We start from the raw sequence: 19,699 nt of genomic DNA on the forward strand, positions 1-19,699 counted from the left end.
TGGGGGCCCTCTCTGTGGGCTGAGGAGTGACCCAGAAACTGTGTGCTGTACCAGCCAGGGACACTTCTCTGATTATAGAAAAATTGTGTTAACCTCAGTGGCGGAGCAGCGGTCACAGAGATGTAACCTGCGGATATGCTCAAGGTTACACGCACCAAGCAGAGCCAATCAGCTGTGGGAATTTAGCATAGGATCGTCAGTAAGACTTGGAATATGTGAGATACAGAGATAACTAGCAGTGGGCGCTGTGTTTTCAAAGCAGGTGGTGTTCCCATGATGAGGTGATAGATGACATTCACACTGTAGCCACACACACACACACTTCTAAAAATAAAAATGACATTAATTTAACTCAGCAACAGAGAAAAACCATCACTAACATTGGTTGATCATTTCAGCTTTGCAACGTAGGAAAGAAAAACGGCTGATACTGAAGCATTTTTCTCTCAAGTTTAGGAAACAATTATAATAGGTGGATTGGTAAAAACCTAACATGCTACAGACAAATCTATGTGGACCAGGGAGATCAGTACAGTGGATTACTCTCATTGAAAACTTTGATGTAAGCAATTTGGTTGGTTTAAGGCAGGGGTCTTCAACATTTTTCAGGCCAAGGACCCCCTGTTGAAGACCTCTGGTTTAAGGGGTCAAAGATTCTTATTCTTGAATCAACAGGGGTCCCAAAAGACTGTTTTGCTAGATCGACACATGCATTTGGTTTGTGTTGACAAAATAAGGTTTGGCATCACATAGACCTAGTGCACCAAACAATCACATCCTGAAACGTCAGACAAACGAGGTTTCATCAAAGATAACATGAAGTCAGGTGAAAAATAAAATAGCATTTATTTGATGCAAACTCTGCTTGAGTAAACTGAACACATTTTCACGTTTACCGGCGTATCTGTCATGCTTAAAGATGCATTATCACGATTGACCATCTTAGAAGTGCAACACTGTAATATGGGGGATTGGTTGTGTCCCTGAACGTCCTCAGACGGGCAGGAACATGCGCACAGTTTAGGATGATCGGACTTTTGAGGGCTCCACGAGATGTGGAGTTTAGAAAAACTGAAGCCGACCAGGACAACAGAGAGCACATGAGAGAACTGCAATGAAATCAGGCCATATAAGGCAGTATAGGAAAAGGAAACTGAACGTTTGAAATAGCAAATATAATTAAATATAAAACTGTTCAGGCATTCAGAATGAAAACGTCACACAATTAATCTAGTTATTCTTTTAAGCTGTCTGCACCTATGAGTTCAATTAGCTAGTAGATTGTATGCAGTGCTTCATTTCAGTAAACCAATCAAAAATCAAAACACATGAGAGAGCTAGTCCACATTGGACACGGTTTTTCTATCTACTTTGGCCTCTGTTATCATGTGTTTTAATATCACACATGAAGCTCCTACAAAGTAAAATACAGTAATCTGCTACCCGGGTACAGTCGAGCCCAAATGCGACAGTCCATAGTCTGTGTCCTCCTCCATCATACGATGACAGTTTGAATCTCCACGTCCTCTGGGGTGGTGATGACATATTCCTCCTGCTGCTGCACCACTTCTATTCCCTCCTCCCCTGCTTCCTCGCTGGTAACCATAGTAACTGTTCCGTCTGCCGTCTCCACAGTCTCCGTCGCGGCCAGCAGCGTGCCGTCGCTGATGGCGGAGGCCAGTGTCATGGCCACCTGCTCCGTCAGGCTCTCGGGCGTAGCGATGGTGATGGTGTCCCCACAGTCGGAGATGGTCGGGCCCTCCTCGTCCCCCGCCACGTTACGCACAATGATCTGATGGCTGCCCGTGCCGCCGGCGCTGCGGGACTGGTTGACAATCCGCTGCACCACTTTCATGATGTGGTTTCCCATCTGGCAGGGAGAGGTTTGATATGATGCATTAGTTATAAAAACAACACAAACATCACTAGCAATTATATATAATGTATCTTAAATAAGTGTAACAGTGAGAAAGTTATTGTATGAACACTGAGATTAAAACCTTTACATGTGTACTGACCTCATTTTGGCCGTCTTGGATGAGTGTAACTTCCTCCTCGTGCACTTCCTCGTCCGTTTGAGTCTGGAGAACCAGACGAGCAGATTAAATTAGTAAAAGAAAAGCGGCATACTCCTATAAAGTCAGCTACTGCCTCAACAAGCTATTTATTATTAAAAGTAAATTATAAAGTAAAATGTATTTGTTAGAAGAAAGTAATCTAAAGGTTATATAAGTGGTTAACTCTTTTGGGGCCCCCTCAAGCCTCGTTAGCCTTCTCTAAGCATATTATTCGCTTGAGCATGATCAAATATTTGACAATTCTCGCCTCCCAGTATTGTGTAAATTAAAATTCACTGAAGCCAGTATTTGTATTTCAGTCGATATATGTAAACAGATGAAAAATCTTAAAACTACCAGAAATCAGGTTTTCTCCTCACTGTTGGGTTCAAACTCTGCACTCTGCACTTGGCAAGGGAAAGATTTGAGTGATTGGTTCCCAAACAGCAAACCATTCAAAACCCCATAGATCAAATCATTCTGTACAAAGTGTGTTGCACTCCAATCAGTGATGCACGTATTTAGCTATTAATTACTAATAGACAATATTTGCCGATACCAGGGGTGGGGTGTGGACAGATCTATAACACTCTTCAGAGCTTGAGCACACAGACTGTGTTGTTGTTTTTCTCCGCTCAATAAGAGGCAACCACTCTTTCCCTTTGCTCTAATCCCTGTGGATCTCACCTTGATGATGTACTCCTGTGTGTCTGCCACCACAGAGGAGAACTCCACCAGGACAGCATGAGGGTCCTCTGAGATGATGGCTGCTGTAGCGAGGCTGTCCACTGACGTCTGCTCCTCAGTTACTTCGACCTGCGACTCACAGGAGTCGTCGTTATGGCAGCCTCCTGGTGGAAATCAAAACCAGCTCGCTTTAGGACCTGGTAATATCACTTGCTTTAAATAATAACAATGATTTATTTTGATTTCCATCAATCACACTGACCTTTAGCACGCATGTGACGATTGAGGGTTCCGTGCTCAGCAAAACCCCGTCCACACTTTTGGCATTTAAAGGGCTTCTCTCCGGTGTGATGGCGAATGTGTCGCACCAGAGAACCTTTCTCCCTGAAGCCTCTCAAGCAGAATTGACACACATAGGGTTTGTCCTCACCATGAGTCCGCTGATGCACCTGCAAGGCATTCTGAGCAAGAAAGGAAGGGTTAGGAAAAAGCTAAAAAATACCATCCAATACAAAAAATGATATCTACAAATAGTAGTTGTCACGTACACTGAACTCACCTTGGTTTTGTATCCTTTGCTGCATCTGCCACAGTTGTAGGGTCTTTCGTCCGAGTGGGCCCTCATGTGCTCACGTACGTGTCCTACAGTTTTGTACAGCTTACCACACTCGCCACACTTGTATCTCCTCTCACTGACGTGAACTTCCATGTGTTTCTTCAGCAGGTAACCAGTCAGAAACTCTTTTTGGCAGAGTGTGCACTTGAAGGGCTTATAACCTGCAAAAAGAGACCATATTTATCTTTAGGGCAGTGTCCCATCAACAGCTCGCTTAAGTGATTGTTGGATGGTTACAGAAAGCATTCAGTGAGTCTTCGTCACTAGTTGTGGACCTACCCAAATGGCCCTTGACATGAAAACGGAAGTAGTTTATTCCCTTGAAGGAGCGATTACAATGTGGACACGAGTACAATTTTGGCACATGACTGTCTCCATCTTCGGTTTCCTGAAAAATAAACAAAGGAGAAGGTCAGTTAAAAAAAACAATGTTATGAAAATAGTCGTTAGTTGATTATGATTAGGAACAGTTGCCTACCTCTGTCTCCCTCTCTACAAACTCCTCTTTAACCTGGATCTCTGTGACCCCCTCATCAACATCAGGACAGTCAGAGACCATTTTTTCCATCTCCTCAGTTTCCTCGGAGATCTCCTCAACTACTGTTTCCTCCGTCTCCAGTGCAATACCAGAGTTGATGATGGCCTGACAGATGAGGTTGTCGCCTGCTGCTGCAGCTGCAGCCAGCGCTTCAGCCTGAGACTGCTCCACCACCACCTGGACAGGTCAACAACACATAAAGAGAACAGGTTGGAGGGGATACAGGTAAATCTGAAAATAACTAACAAAAGCCTGATCGGTAAAAGCCCTCACAGGGCTTTTTATGAACCCGCTTTCTCCACTCACCTGTTGCTCCTGCGTCGTTCCATCCACCTCCATTGTGAAGTGGACCTGATGCAGAACCTCTTGGGAACCAGCCTCTACCACGCTGACGACAGCAGTCTGAGCCTCCACCATCTCCTGCTCCTCTGGCTGCTGCTCCACAACCACCACCTCCTGCTGGCCAGCCCCTGCAGCATGATCAGCTTCAACACCTGCTCAATGCACACAAGCCAGTCTGTGACTAAATGGACTGTCACTTCCTAAGGTATTCTGAATCTTTGTTTAAATACAGTACTACACAATGGACTATGAATGTGAAACCCATGTTAGTTAGTCTGACCTTTCTGTGCTCCATCTTTGCTGACCAGGATCTCCTTGTACTGAACGAAGCGGATCTTCTCTGTGCAGGGTGTGAGGGCCTTCAGGTGTCTAGTGAGGGCCCCCGACTCTCTGAAGGACTGACCACAGAGGGTGCAGCGATATGGCCGCTCATCTGTAAGAGGACAGGAAGAAAGCAGCGTTATCATCACGTCAAATTTTAGAGGACAGCAAGTCAATACAGAACAGTGGCTAAGTTTCCGCTCTGTACCAGTGTGACGACGGTTGTGGCGAATCAGGGAGCCTTTGGTACGAAAGGAGGTTCCACACAGGTCACATGAGAAGTTCTTCTGGTCACTGTGTGTTTTCATGTGAGTTCTCAAGATGTTTGTCTATTGGGGGGCGGGAATAGAGTCAACACGGGCAACATAAAGTAACATAAATAGACGGGCTGGCATCACTTAGCTCATGATATTATAAAGTATAACATCTTTTAATAAAGACAAGTGAAAGTGGGACTCACTGTTTTAAATGTCTTTTCACACAGTTGGCAAATGTAGCGTCCATCTTGGCTGACTTTGTAAACAAGCTTGTCACTGTCGGCATTATCAGATATGGATTCTTCGGCCCCATCTGACAGGTCAGTGACTTTAAGGGAAGCTGTTCTTTTCCTGCGACCTCGACCCAGCAGACCGCCGGTTTCATCTGAGTTTAAAAAAACAACAAAATGACCAAATAATCTAAGATCTAATTCACAGGCTAAAACAGAGCAGACAAAAGCTGACTGGGGTCTTAATTAATTATTATTGAATTAATCATTTTAATTGGTGGAGATGATGCCTTTCTTTGACTCACATGGTTGTAACTTTGGATAAAATCAGGCCACCTCGTCAGTAGAGAAAATTCTATGACATGTTATGCAATAAACAATCTATAATGAAAAGCCTGATTCAATAATGGTCAAACTAACAAATTATTTGATAATTCCCGCTGCACATATATTAACCATTTGATTTGTAACCTTTAAGAAATATCACCATGATTTCCTCCGGCACAGGGTGACGACATCAAATGTCATGTTCTGTTTGGCCAACAGCCAAAATCTCCACAAATGTCAATTTAAGATTATGCAAAGCTTCATGCAGGAACGATTTACTGCAGGGCTGGTGTATTAGACCTCATTCGTTTTAACTGGGTGTTCGTAATAAGCTGAAAAATAAGAGTATTCAGTAGATTGTTAGCTGCGGCCATTGTGTTGACCCACCTTGAGTGGTCTTCTCTGGCTCATCCGAGGATGCACCTTCAGCTGTTTTCACCTCAGGGGAAGGGGTCCCGACGGTGGCAGTAACCTAGCAAAACGCAGGGATCCACATTTGTCCCAGGTCTGCAGTTCACAGTGCTCAATACACAGTACAACAAAGCAACACAACACAGCTCGTACCTCCTGGTTGTTGTCGTCGCCTCCGCCGCTCTCCTCCCGCCGGCAGCCCTGGTGCAGCTTGTGCTGGATGAAAGCTTCCAACGTGGAGAACTCGGACTGACAGCGTCCGCACCGGTGCACGTCCTCATCTGAGGAGACACACAGACCAAAGCTCTTTACGCGAGGGGAACTTTCGAGCAGCATCAGTGCTGCAAGCTACCAGCTAGCTCACGTAAACACAAACACTTTGCTGGACCGATGACGCTGCGGCGGGGAAGCCAAGCTGCTAACGCTGCTAACGGCAGCTAGCTGCTAGCAACGTTTCACGGTGGAAGAAGTTAGCAAAGGCCCAAATGCTGCGGCCAGGGAGTGTTGGTGCGGGCGGACTGACCTTCGTCTCCCAGCGTGGTCTGGATGGTGATTGTCTCGGTGCCGTTCTTCGTTTGCTCTGTTTCTGCCGTAAGATTATTTTCTACATTCATGTCGTTCGAGTTCTGCGTCTCTGTCGCAACGCTGCTCCGCGGAGGGAAAACATGGCGGATTTACGACCCCGTAGTCATAACAACAAGGAGAGCGCGTGCGTGCGTCCCCCCACAGGCAGAGAGGAGGAGAGAAACTTTAGTTTAACTTTAATCATCTTTAAAGCTTTTAAATGCTATAGCTTCCTGGTGGTAATGTTATTTCCATACATGTATAATCATCAGTTCTCCACATTGATATTATTGCACCTTTATTTACATGACTGATTCTTGTTGTTCTGGGGCTGTACCCTCATGGTGAATGCACTCATTGTAAGTTTAATTAATACATTTTTGAAATTGTGTTTTATAGTTGGTACTTTCAAGGGTTGCACAATCCTGGTTTTTATTATTAATTTTTTTCAGGCAAATTAATTGTTTTTTGTTATTATACATTTTTTTCTTTTTAATTTAATAATAATAAAAAAAAAAAACGTTTACCTCTTGCGCAGAAGCGGACTATGAATCTCCTGCGCAGGATTAATTTAATTTAATTTAATTTTTAGGGCCCGAGCACTGACCAGTGAGGCCCTATTGAAATTGTAAGGATTATTATTATTTTATATTATAAATTATTCTTACAAAAATTGGCATAAAAATAGTTTATTTTCTATTTCCTTTCTTATAAATGTCATTTTAACATATTCTTATGTTACTTCAAATGTGTTCTCTTATATTCCTTTTTTAGTAGTAGTAGAATCGCTATTTTTATTATTATTATCATGCAGAGCATGTGAGATACCAAAAGACAACATGTGGAGGTGAACATAGGATAGCTGTGTGGGGTATTCACGACACAAAGGTAAACAACAAACACTTTACGGCATCAAATATGGCGTCGCACTTTAGCGGTGTGCTCCAGTTGACCGATCTGGATGATTTTATCACCCCCTCTCAGGTTGTGGAACTTGTTATAACACGCTGTAACGTTTTATAACATTATACGTATTCCCGCATGGTTAGAACCATAAACTCAGGTCGCATTGAAACGCAGCGAGTGGCGGACAAACATACAGAAGTAGCGGACATGTTTACTAGCTATTAGCTGTTGTTGTCGGTGTCTGTTGTGTAAGAGAAAGAGCCCGCAACTTAATCCCCCACCACCACCACCGAGTGAAGCTTATATTGTTATGGTTTTAACTACTTGGTTTAATTGTTACTGGTAAAGTGAGGCTGACCACTGTCGAGGCGTAAAAGGCGAGGAGGTTTAATCCGTCACATGTATGTAGTTAGCTGGCTGCTAATGCTAGCTCTGATGTAAGCACCATGAAATAACATGGTTGGTAAAAACGTGGTTTAGTTGATTTTGGCAAGTTTTTCTTTATATTAACAGACAATGCAACACTGCAGCTTGACTCACTGAGTTCTAATTGTAAAGCTGAATGTCTTTGAGAACTATAACTATAATTTAGTTTATCACCTGACTTATGTGGCAGTGACACTGTTCATTTGCTTTTTTCAGTCCTTTCTCATACAAATGTGTCGTCACTCTCTGTCCTCTTTAAGCTGTATGAAGAAAATAAAATGCTACTGGAACTAGGAAGAAACCTATCTCTCTATTTGTCATGGTCTATGTTTGTTTGTTGAGTATTTTATTTTCTATTAACTTATTTCCTTCTCTTAGTTCGTACTCAGTTCTCCGAGTTGCCTTGGGGATGTTGCTTGATCATTAAATTCTTTAATAACATTAAGCACCAGTTGTTTTATAGTTTGATGTCAACTCTTTTTTTCTCTGTTTCACAGGAATGTGTCAAACCTGTGAAAGTAGAGAAGAAACAAGGTAAATCTGTGGCCAAAATTCAAATAGAAGATGATGGAAGTTACGTCCAAGTCAACCAGGTGGGTTTTTCAGGCGGAAACAAAACCTGTGTGTGAACTATTATGATAGTGGTAGCGCACCAACAGTTATCTTGAAGTCATTTGCTTTTATGTCTGTAGGATGGTGGGAAGAAGAAGCTGGAGAGAGCAAAGATCACACTGAACGACTGTTTGGCCTGCAGTGGCTGCATCACCTCAGCTGAGAGCGTCCTCATCGCACAGCAGAGCCACGAGGAGCTTTTGAAAGTGCTGCAAAACAACAAGGTACAGTTGGATACATGCGTTTGAGGTACTGTGTATGATGTGTCTGCCTTTGGAAAAATGACGGGTGAACATTTTGTGTGTCAGGCTGACGTGACTGATAAGAAGGTTGTGGTGGTTTCGGTGTCACCACAGTCCAGAGCCTCCCTTGCAGCACACTATAACCTCAGCAGCGGCGAGGCAGGCAAGAGACTTACCTCTTTCTTCAAAAGCATTGGTGAGTTCAAATTTTGGGTTAGGGTTACAACTCAAAGTAAAACAGGAAATGAAAATACGATGAGTTGATTCAGGCATGTACAGTGTCCCCTGAATATTCATTATTCTTATCATTTCATTATCTGTGTTTCAGGGATTCATCATGTGTTTGACACCAGCTTTAGTCGGACCTTCAGCCTGCTGGAGAGTCAGAGAGAGTTTATGGAGCGGATACAGAGGAAAGAGCAGGACAGCAAAGCCCTGCCCATGCTCACATCGGCCTGTCCAGGTATTTCACTAAAAACCCTAAATGTATAATTTCGGATTAATGTATAATGCAATGAGGTCAACAAGTTGCATCAGTGGCTTTAGTGTTATAATATTTACATGTTTTTAATGTTTGTACTCAGACCATCAGCAAGACAGCGTTCCAATATGTTTGTGTGCGTGTTCTATACAGGTTGGATATGTTATGCAGAGAAGACCCATGGGGAGTTCATTCTTCCATACATTAGCACCACTCGCTCCCCCCAGCAGATGATGGGTTCACTGGTTAAAGGATATTTTGCTGAACAACAGGTAAAGTTGTAGAGGAATAACAGATGTGAGAGTAAATCCGTGAAAAATCCAGTGCGGACATTGGACTGCTGGGAATAGAATACAGAATACAGAGTTGCCATTAAGTTGTCTATTGTGTGTTGTTAGGGCCTGAGTCCACAGCAGATCTATCACGTGGCAGTAATGCCCTGCTTTGACAAGAAACTTGAAGCCTCGAGGTCAGATTTCTACCTGAACAAAGCTGAGACCAGAGAAGTAGACTGTGTCATCACCTCAGGTACAGAAACTACTGTCACAATGCTTTTCGTGCGTGTGGATGTGGAGTATCTTGTTTTTTATTCTTTCCATTGTCTCATACAGGAGAGGTTCAGAAAATGATGGAGGAGAAACATGTGTCCCTTAATGATGTGGAACCTACAGCCCTGGATACGATGTAAGATCTGTACCATCTTTGCTTTTTCTCAGCCTGTTGTTTCTGTGAAAATAAGCCATAGGATGAATTTCCAGAAGAATGTGTGAACTCATTCTCACACACTTCATTTACCTCTTTACCCAGGTTCAGTAGTGTTTGTGGAGATGAGTTCCTGAGCCATGCAGGGAGTGGTTCAGGCGGTTACCTCCATCATGTCTTCACCTATGCTGCCAAGCAGCTGTTTGGAGAGGAAGTGAAGGAACTCACCTATAAGACCCTCAAGTGAATCCAGTTCCAGTGCTTGTTATATACATACATTCAAACATTTTAATTGGCCTCACAATAGCTTTTGATGGTGAATAATAATGTGATTGGGGTATAAATCCTCTGCTGCAGGAATAAAGACTTCCAGGAAGTGACTCTAGAGAAAGATGGAGTGGTCCTGCTCTCCTTTGCTTCTACATATGGCTTCCGCAACATACAGAATCTGGTGCAGAAACTCAAGAGGGGAAAGTCACCTTATCACTTCGTGGAAGTAATGGCCTGTCCATCAGGTAAGGAGAACATTTCCAAAAACCTACACAGCATTAGTTTGCCACATCATAAAAGTATCACCATGGCATTGTGGTGATTCATCACTGACAGTAGGGACTTCAGTTTGCAAGGACGATTAATTGTGATTCTTTTTACGTCTTGTTGATATTCAGGTTGTCTAAATGGTGGTGGACAGGTAAAAGCCTCACCTGATCAGAACCAAAAGGAGCTCCTCCAGAAGGTTGAGGAGCTCTACAAGGCAGAGCACCCCCTGTTGCCAGAAGACGATACTCGCGTCGCTGAGCTGTATCAGTCCTGGCTACACAGTGTTGGGGAGGAGAGGGCCAAAGAGCTGCTGCACACCCAGTACCACACAGTGGAGAAGATGACCAATGGACTCACTATGAAGTGGTGATGAGTGAAAACAGAGCCGTCTACAAATAACATTTTTTGTCTCAACTGCACAAGAAACTTTGTTTTACATGGACAAAGTGGAATATAAGCAGATTTGATGTTTGCCAGCAATCTTTCAAACCACTTTTCTCTGTGTCCAAAACCTGAGCACTTGGCACTGTGGAAGATCAGGGCTTAGATTATAGATACAACGCTGTGCCAAACTGAATTATGTGTATGATGATTTACTGATTGTGCTCTGAAATGTACGAATAGTATATAATTATTTTGTGTGGCACCTGTTACACTTTGAAAATGGCAGCTGAATTAATACACAGCAGAATCATTCCTCGTGTATTTAACCTAATGATTATACATAAATATACATATATATATTTTCGAGAAACTTTATTTAATTGTAATTTGTTCGTAAGAATCTGTCCAACTCAATAAAGATTCGGGCTGATATGTTATGTCAGTGTATAATCTCGAAATGAGGATGTGAACTCCTGGGATGAAGCAGCAATTCACATTCATGGTCATGTACACGGAATCTTTCTCTACCCTTATGTTGCAGAGTTTATAACACATCAAGTATCCGCCACTTTGACAGAAATGATCTTGAATTATATTATAGTAAATCACTTGTCTATCTTTCAACCACACAAGTTAGAAAATGAGGGACTGGGAAAATATTCATACATAAATAATGAAATGAGTCAAACTGCTAAATGACAAAGCAGTGACAAGGTTTACAGACAGGAAATAAACATTAGGAGATCAAGTGTAGATACCAAGGAAATCAATTCAATTTAGACAAAGACATTAAGCTTATTATTCCACGGAAATAAAATATCAATGAAGCAATCAATAAATTAAAGAAAATAAGTTGTGGGAGAGCAGCATTTTTAAGGGAAAAGTTTGAAACAGGCTTTTATAAGAGGGTCAACCAGTCATCCAGGAATATACATTGTTAAGTCAAGGATGAAACTGGAAAATACTGGGCCAAAACTTATATCAAGAAAAAATTGTCATATTAATGATGATAAAATTCTGCTGCAGCTCAGACGACATCTCCAGGCATTTGAAACATTACATGTCAAATACAGAGTCGGTGGACGAGAAGAGAAACTCATTTACCAGAGTTTATCAGGTTCAGACTATTCTCTATTCACTTGTGATGCTGTTGAATTCATGATCCTACATATGTGCAGTGTTGTGCAAGTTCACACCTCTCATGAACTAGTTCAAAGTTCAGTTCATACAAGTAAACATGAATAGTTCATGTTTACTTGGAGGGGGCGCCATCATGATCTGGGGTGCTTTTTCCTTCAATGGAACAATGGAGCTCCAGGTTGTGCAGGGGCGTCAAACAGCAGCTGGCTATGTGGAGATGTTGCAGCGGGCATCCCTCATGACTGAGGGCCCTCGTCTGTGTGGTAACGACTGGGTTTTTCAGCAGGACAACGCTCCAATTCACAATGCCCGTCTGACCAAGACTTTTTTCCAGGAGAATAACATCACTCTTTTGGACCATCCTGCGTGTTCCCCTGATCTTAATCCAATTGAGAACATTTGGGGATGGATGGCAAGGGAAGTTTACAAAAATGGACTTCAGTTCAAGACAGTGGATGCCCTTCGTGAAGCCATCTTCACCACTTGGCTCAACGTTCGCACTAGCCTTTTAGAAACACTTGCATCAAGCATGCCAAAACGAATTTTTGAAGTGTTCAACAATAATGGTGGAGCTACTCATTACTGAGTCAGTTTTTGACACTTTAATTTCTGTTTTAGGAGGTTTTTTTTTTTTTTTTTTAGCTGTGGTCTTAAACTTTTGATCAGCTGATGAACAGCCTACTTCAGTTAAATTGTTGTTTTCAATAAATTGCCTGCTCACAACTTTTGGGCTCTTGTTCCCATTTCTTCTTTTTGCATTTTGAAACTCTACTTAGAACCTTCCTAAGATTCAACAGTGCAAAATGCAAATTCATGCAATTTTTTAACTGGTCTTAAGATTTTGATCAGGAGTGTACATCTATGCACAACGCTGCATATGTGCGCTCACAGTCGGAAGTTATCGCGACATCACACACGTCAACATGTCAAAAGACATTTTAATCGAGCCGGAAACATTCAACCAGGAAGGAGTTTTAGTTCCTGGACACAGAATGAGATCATTTATTTATGTCTCTTTCTAAGAAAACGTAAATATGTGACATTAAAAAATAGAGGAAATACAACATGGGATTATTTGGGTTGGATATTCGTTATTATAGCTTATGTTTTCATCAGCACTATGGTTTGCCTTCAAACATGCTATATAAAGGTGTATTATGCGTTGGTTGGCAGGACAAAAACTATACTCGACTGATTTAATGAGGTTAGTTAAACATGGCTGAAAATAAAGACAATTATAAAAGAAATGTGACAGAATACTTAGACCGCATCAAAGGTTTTAATATAACCAACAGCAATCCACTTAAATATAACTTTAAGGTGCTTCATTTGTGTTTTGCTGGTTTCTTCTGTACTCCATATTTGATACCTTTATTAGCTACACTGCAAATAATTTTAGAAATTGTGATGCATTTACACAGATGTAACTTTTCCACAGTGTACAAACAGTTTTAAAGCCAGACAGGACAGTTCAAGTGAGGCAATGCTGTTGATCATTCCTTTAGGTTTGTCAAGTTCGGTGACCTGAGGTGAACACAACAGACATTGGCAGACTTTTAACCTAAGCAGAGGCTCACTTAAGTGATATAACTAAGTGCGTAGTTGTGCAGGGCCTATACAATTAGCTGCACCTCAACCAGCTGCATCCAAACGCTCCCGATACATTCGTCCATGATACAAAAATCTTATTCTGCAGCATGAGTAGTTTAAATTCTTTTATTTCTACTGAACGGCAAGAAATATGTATTATTGCTCTTCCAAAGATCCTGAAGAAATAATCTTTGTATGATTTTCCTCTACATGCAAAGCAGAACTGAGGGCATCTAATGCTGAACCACCAACAGGTAGAGATTGTCACGGTCACAGAAAGCTATTAAATGAAGGAAAAATTGAAAAGCACTCAAACTCAATTATAAAATCATACAAATTTTGCTTTCATGCCAATACAAAAGACATGGAAGGAAGAAACATTCCGGGTCAGAATAAAACCGAGGTGAATCTTAACATATCAAATTATGTTGTCAATTCACAGAAATTCTACACACATTCCAAGATTTGTTACTTTAAGTGTTTTCTTGCTTTGTTTCTCATTGAAACACTGAATTAAACAGTGGTTCACCCTTGTACATAATATATTAAACATAATTTCTAAAACTCTTACTTAAAGACAAACAAATGCATTTCTCATTTAAAGCATTCCATTTATGGCCATACATTCTTCAAAAGTGTAACCGATACCAGCCAATCAAATGAAATTCAATTAAAACAAAGACTGGGAAATGTGTAGCCACATTAGTGATCAACATAGATTAAAAACGGTGTGCTTGAAATAAGAGTGAATGCAGAAAGTCTATTTGAAGTGGCTCTGAAGATGAGCTGCAGATATTTACTTTAGTACACTGTTAACAACTTGTAGTGTCAGAAGCAACTGTTCAGCAACAATCAGCGTGACTGTTTTGGGGCGTCACTCCTTGGGCACCCGGAAGTTGTCCTTTTCTTTCCGTAGGCTTCTCATGGTCTCAATCGGGTTCGTCTGCTTTACGTGATCTTGGACGGACTTCTCTCTAAATTGAAAATCAGAAAACCAATTAGGCAGCATTCTTTTTGCAATGAACTCATAAGAAGTTGCAGTCTGCTTAAATAAGTAGTGTTTGATTGAGCTGTACACACTTTACTCTCATAAAGGGGTTAAAGGTGAATTCTTCGGCCAGAGTGGAAGGAACAGTAGCTTCTCCGTTGCTGCATTTCTCCTGTGGAAACACAAAACGCACACAAATATATTGATTTCAACAGTTAAGAGTGATTGATCATCTGATGGAAGCAATGATTGCTTAGATGGGACACGTGAAACAAATACCTTTGCCCATGCGAGCTTCTCCTGAATGACTTCATTGTCTGGTTCCACATGACGTGCAAATTTCAGATTGCTGACGGTGTACTCATGACCGCAGTAAACACGCTAAACGAGGAGAAAAATATCACCATGGTTAATCAATCTGTTGTACAGCTTCACGATACTTTGTCAGTCGATTACATTTTTTAAATCACTAGGTGTGAAAATGTCTTCAGTGCTCCATTTAGATGTTTAATAACAGCTCCAACACTGACATGTACAAATAGAGTACATTTACTTACCGTTTCAGGAGGCAGTCGTCCCAGAATTTCTATCAAGGCTTTGTACATCTGCTCGGCTGTACCCTCGAAGAATTTGCCACAACCAGCCATGAAAAGTGTGTCGCCTTCAAGAACACAAACAGAACAGTGACCTCAGGGCATCGTAAGTTGGCACATGACAGAGGGTCGTTCCAGAGGCTACATAACGACAGACTCGTCAAGCTCATCAGATTAAAGGGTTTTGTTTTGTGGGTGTGTCATATGACCCAGTATTAACTTGTGCTGTTCATCTGAACTAAAAGGGTTATTGTGCTTATATGTACCTGTGAAAACAGCTGGTGGCTCAGTGCAGTTCTCCTTTGTCACGTAGTAGCAGATGTGACCAGTGGTGTGACACGGTGTAAACAGGCATTTGACGGTGAGTGATCCAAGCTGGGAAAGAACGACACCAGAGGGCACAACATCACTCATCTGGGGCTTGTATCTGGATTGTGGGATACCTAGGGTGACTGAAGGTGGTCTTACTTTGAAAGTGTGGGAATTAGAGACTTTCTTCGTGAGAGCATCTACTCGGTCGTCTCCTCCATAGACCTTGAGTCCCGGCATGAGCCTCACCATCTTCTCATTTCCACTGGCATGGTCCCTGAGAAGAGAAAATGATCAACGTACTGTAATGTTTTGCTTCAGCAGAAGGGAAGTATGAAGCAATGTTTAACAGTTTGCTAACATATTAACAGGTTAGATCATGCGTTTGTAGAATTGTAATCCTGAATATAGTGGCCAGTGTAAACCGGTGTATAGGTGAAATAAAACGGGACTCAACATGTAGCCTACCAGTGGTGATGGGTGGTTAGAATTGTTGTGAGTCTTACGCCATGTTTTCTAACAGCCTCCACAACCTGTCGAAAAGAACAAACACACTTAACTGAAAAAGTGGTGAATTGTTTAGTTGGTTAATCCATCTGAAGAACAAATTCATTAGTATTGAGGGTTCTGTCCATATTGGCCTCTCCTGATGCACCATATAAGTTTACAAAAGTTAATCACATGTTTTTATCTCATATTAATGTGTAAACTGACTAGTAATTGCTGCTGTTAAAGAAATAAAGTGTGACAGGTGGTGATGCATAGTCAAAAGGAAAGAATACTCAGGTACAGGGACTTTAAAAGCAGTGCAGACTGTACTGGAGTCAATGTAATATGTGCACTGACCTTTATTGGCTCCACGGGGTCAACAATCGCTGCCTCTTTGGAGTCCACATCGATCAGCAGGTACATGTAGTTGTCGCTGAGAGCTGGGAGAAGTTCAACCTTCATGTTTGCTTGTTGCACCAGCGATGGTTTCCTCACTGCGCCGTGAAGGAGAGCGACTGCCTGGGCCTGGACTTCCACAGGAGCTGCACCGGGGGGTCAACGAGAGGCAGAGACACACGTCAGACTGACACGAGGACACCACTTTGGGTTTGACACTTCAACCCTGTGCTGTCACGACAAGACTGACAACCCATGGATAACACTGGTAAACAACGTGTAGCTTCGATGCTAACTGTAGAAATAAGCGTTAAAAGGCGTTGGCTAGCAGGACAAACATTGATCTGACGTGACCGTAGCAGACGCGATTATGTAAGCGGAAGTGTTTACCGACACGGGCCAGCTGGCACCATCCCTCAACTCACGACAAAAAGGTAAACACGTTGGCGAAACCCCCAAAATACACAACATGCACGCACACAGGGCTAACTAGCATGCTAGCTGTCAGTGTGCTGTAGGGGGTAAAGCGTGCGGACGTACCTAGTTTGAAAGCGGTGGCAGCTCCTATCAGCGCGCACGCACCCCGGGACAAGGACCGGAATAACATCACAACAGCATTAGCAGCCTTATCACATTCGTGTAAACCAGAAAAGTTTAGTTCTGGCTCACTTCCGCATCCGCCCTCTTTTTCAACGCCGACGTCCCAGGCTCGACCAATCAAGCGCGGGGGAGTCGATCGTCAATAATCACTTTTGATAAGTTCGTTATTTGCGTGGTTTTAACGAGGGATCCACAAGGATGCGTTAGATAATATGAGAGGAATTTAGTTTATATCTTAACCTCGATAAACAACTGGAAAATGATATGATACAGTTGTGATTTTACCTTTTTTTTAGCTGCTTGTATGTCCCTCCTGGCTTTCCGTAGGTGAATCATCTGTTCCTCGTGGGTCGAAGTTCACCTGAGCTGGAGCCGACTGCCCCTGAGCGGCTGTCACCTTCACGATCCGCCGCAATGACAGCGAGAAACATATCCCTCTTCTGGGAGTGGGGCAGGAAGATCATCTGCGTGGGGAGGAACTACGCGGATCACGCCAAGGAGCTGAAAAACGCGATCCCCACGGAGCCCATCCTGTTCCTGAAGCCGCCGTCGGCATATGTCACGGAGGGCTCCCCGATCCTGGTGCCCCGGTACTCCAGCAACCTGCACCATGAGGTGGAGCTGGGGGTGGTGATCGGGAAGGGGGGCACGGCCATCCCTCAGTCCGCCGCCATGGAGCACGTCGCCGGCTACGCGCTGTGCTTGGACATGACAGCCCGGGACATCCAGGACGTGTGCAAGTCCAAGGGTCTGCCCTGGACCCTGGCCAAAGCCTTCAACACCTCTTGCCCCGTCAGCGAGTTCATCCCCAAGGAGCGTATCCCCGACCCGGGCAACGTCAAGCTGTGGCTGAAGGTGAACGAGCAGCTGCGGCAGAACGGCTGCACGTCCCAGATGATCTTCTCCATCCCCTTCCTCATCAGCTACATCAGCGACTTCATCACCCTGGAGGAGGGGGACCTCATCCTCACCGGGACCCCTAAGGGAGTGTCCGCCGTGCAGGAGCATGACGTGCTGCAGGCCGGGATCGAGGACGTGGTCACCATGAGCTTCAGAGTGGACAGACGGGAGAAGTAGTGACAGCTATCAAGAGGATCTAATCAGACTGATGAGAAAACTGTGATTTCACTGCAAACATGAACCTCAATTCTTTTTACATATCTGTTCAGTGTCTGTGTGTATCAGCAGGGGGCAGTGCAGTGCCACACAAGAGACCACATCTCTGATAAACCCACAAGGTCTATGGATACATCTCATGCTGCCATGTTCAGAGTTTGAACGAATAATCTCAGCAACATCTGGGGACTTGATGATGATGATGATCTGTTTCACTGTGGTGTTCTGTATCTTTTACTTACACCTAAAAGAAAACCATTCATCAAACACCATCTTTGTCTTAGATCTCCAGTACAGTAGAATTTTACTCAAATCAAAGATGCAATCATATTTTGATAAATAATGTTCTTGGAAATAAAGGGTAGACATACGTTTGTCTGCAAAAAAAAAAACCTGTATATATACCTGCATTCTTTATTGCTTAAGCTGGTAAATATGAGGCTAATAACCACTTCATAAACAGTTGGAAATCTGAATCTATAGTAATGAATGAGAAGTTCAGTATTAACCTAAATCTGCGAGGTAATAATTAACTGCAGCTTTAAGATAAATGTAATGGAGTAAAAAGTTAAATACTTCCCTCTGATGTTTCATGGAATCAAAGTATTAAGATACAGACAATGGAAAAACTTGATGTTGAAGGACAAGTGCCAAAAGTGGGTTTTTCCCTGTGAAATGTCGAGTAGAGATTTAAAACATTTAAATAGGGACGCTTACCTCCAATTACCACAGAGTTACAGACAATAAAGTACCTGAGAAATTACTAAGTACTCGGTTATATTCCACACAAGCAATATATTTATATACTTGTAGATGGAGCAGACAAAAGATAATGACTAAGTCATATCCATAATTTTAGATGTAAGTTAAAATTATGATTAGAATGATATAATAATAATTTGTGGCTTTCACTGACGGTATAACTGTATTTTTCTGGCTCGTATATTTCTGATAAAATCCTTCTCACACTGCAGTTTATTATTTCCCGCTGTCACTTTAAACAGCACAATCTGAATCAATGTGGTGTATTAGAAGTTAAACCGTTTATCCCTGCGGAGTTCAAGTTGAGTAAATAGTTGTATCAGTGAGGAAGCTCATGGGACTGATGGTTTGGCACCGTCCACCTGCGGTTCCTGTTTCATTTGGAACACACTGTGCTGCTGGTCGGATTAGCCGAGATGTGTTTTCCTCCCCAAGTCCGGTGGAGTCACATTCAAACAGGGATATATTTATAACTGGATCGAAGTGAAATGTGTCAGTCCATCAGTAAAAAGAAAATGTTATGACCTGTGTTAATGATTCAGTTCGTCCGGTATATTTTGGGCTTTCGCCCGTTGTGCCTTCACCATAACCGCGTTCTTCCAGGCCTGTTTAACATCTGTTCCAGGTTCAATTACAATTCTCCCACCGGCTTCCTTGTTTTTTGAGATCAGTCAGAGTCCCTGTCAACCTGTCCCAGGCCGGTCTGCTGTAACCTGAGTCGTGTACATCATCTCCCCACACCTGCAGGGCACGTTATCTCCCAGGCTCACACCTTACCCAAACCCCCACCCTCAGGGGACTCCAGGTTCTACACGTCCATCATTAGAACAGCTATGACAGATTCAATTACATTTAGGATCCGAGAAATGTAGTTGTGACCTTTCTTTCCTCCCAAGCATATTAGAGCAGAGTTGGAGCAGTGTAGGGCATGGCCTGTGCTCACAGGTGTTGTCTTTTATGAGATATGAATCATACTATTCATTGTCCCCGTGTGACTGGAGGTATTACACCCTTACAGATTTTAACAATGCCTTCAAAGCCGGAGCTCAGCTCTGGTTTAGCGTTCACCACGT

General features: G+C 42.7%; 4 protein-coding genes across 6 annotated transcripts; 2 read left to right on the plus strand and 2 right to left on the minus strand.

The window, feature by feature from the left end:
• Positions 1–829: 829 nt before the first annotated feature.
• On the minus strand, positions 830–6,458 carry e4f1 (E4F transcription factor 1). Its single transcript, XM_053443068.1, has 14 exons — positions 6,310–6,458; positions 5,940–6,067; positions 5,763–5,847; positions 5,022–5,203; positions 4,770–4,890; positions 4,521–4,673; positions 4,205–4,392; positions 3,839–4,075; positions 3,640–3,748; positions 3,304–3,521; positions 3,007–3,205; positions 2,745–2,908; positions 2,019–2,081; positions 830–1,870 (listed from the first exon to the last, which is right to left on the minus strand). The coding sequence occupies exons 1-14, from the start codon at positions 6,398–6,400 to the stop codon at positions 1,496–1,498; spliced, it is 2,313 nt and encodes a 770-aa protein (XP_053299043.1). The 5' UTR covers positions 6,401–6,458; the 3' UTR covers positions 830–1,495.
• Positions 6,459–7,249: 791 nt separating this feature from the next.
• Positions 7,250–11,075, plus strand: narfl (nuclear prelamin A recognition factor-like). Its single transcript, XM_053443064.1, has 11 exons — positions 7,250–7,334; positions 8,180–8,275; positions 8,375–8,518; positions 8,603–8,732; positions 8,865–8,999; positions 9,171–9,289; positions 9,416–9,545; positions 9,629–9,701; positions 9,825–9,962; positions 10,077–10,234; positions 10,388–11,075. Exons 1-11 carry the CDS (start codon positions 7,269–7,271, stop codon positions 10,627–10,629), a joined length of 1,431 nt encoding a protein of 476 aa, XP_053299039.1. The 5' UTR covers positions 7,250–7,268; the 3' UTR covers positions 10,630–11,075.
• A 2,410-nt stretch (positions 11,076–13,485) lies between these two features.
• hagh (hydroxyacylglutathione hydrolase) lies at positions 13,486–16,848 on the minus strand. Of its 2 annotated transcripts, none has more exons than XM_053443622.1 (9): positions 16,689–16,848; positions 16,110–16,294; positions 15,732–15,796; positions 15,423–15,540; positions 15,221–15,329; positions 14,919–15,022; positions 14,641–14,742; positions 14,454–14,533; positions 13,486–14,347 (listed from the first exon to the last, which is right to left on the minus strand). In XM_053443622.1, exons 1-9 carry the CDS (start codon positions 16,753–16,755, stop codon positions 14,248–14,250), a joined length of 930 nt encoding a protein of 309 aa, XP_053299597.1. In that variant the 5' UTR covers positions 16,756–16,848; the 3' UTR covers positions 13,486–14,247. The 2 variants fall into 2 exon arrangements, with proteins under 2 accessions (XP_053299597.1, XP_053299598.1); XM_053443623.1 differs by lacking the exon at positions 16,689–16,848 and adding an exon at positions 16,539–16,659.
• fahd1 (fumarylacetoacetate hydrolase domain containing 1) lies at positions 16,135–18,738 on the plus strand. 2 transcript variants are annotated; one of them, XM_053443625.1, is made up of 2 exons: positions 16,135–16,582; positions 17,076–18,738. In XM_053443625.1, the coding sequence occupies exon 2, from the start codon at positions 17,163–17,165 to the stop codon at positions 17,823–17,825; it is 663 nt and encodes a 220-aa protein (XP_053299600.1). In that variant the 5' UTR covers positions 16,135–16,582; positions 17,076–17,162; the 3' UTR covers positions 17,826–18,738. The 2 variants fall into 2 exon arrangements, with proteins under 2 accessions (XP_053299600.1, XP_053299599.1); XM_053443624.1 differs by having other exon boundaries at positions 16,135–16,416.
• The last annotated feature ends 961 nt before the right edge of the window (positions 18,739–19,699 follow it).

The sequence above is a fragment of the Pleuronectes platessa genome, chromosome 16 (assembly GCF_947347685.1).
Source record: "Pleuronectes platessa chromosome 16, fPlePla1.1, whole genome shotgun sequence".
NCBI classification, from domain to species: domain Eukaryota; kingdom Metazoa; phylum Chordata; class Actinopteri; order Pleuronectiformes; family Pleuronectidae; genus Pleuronectes; species Pleuronectes platessa.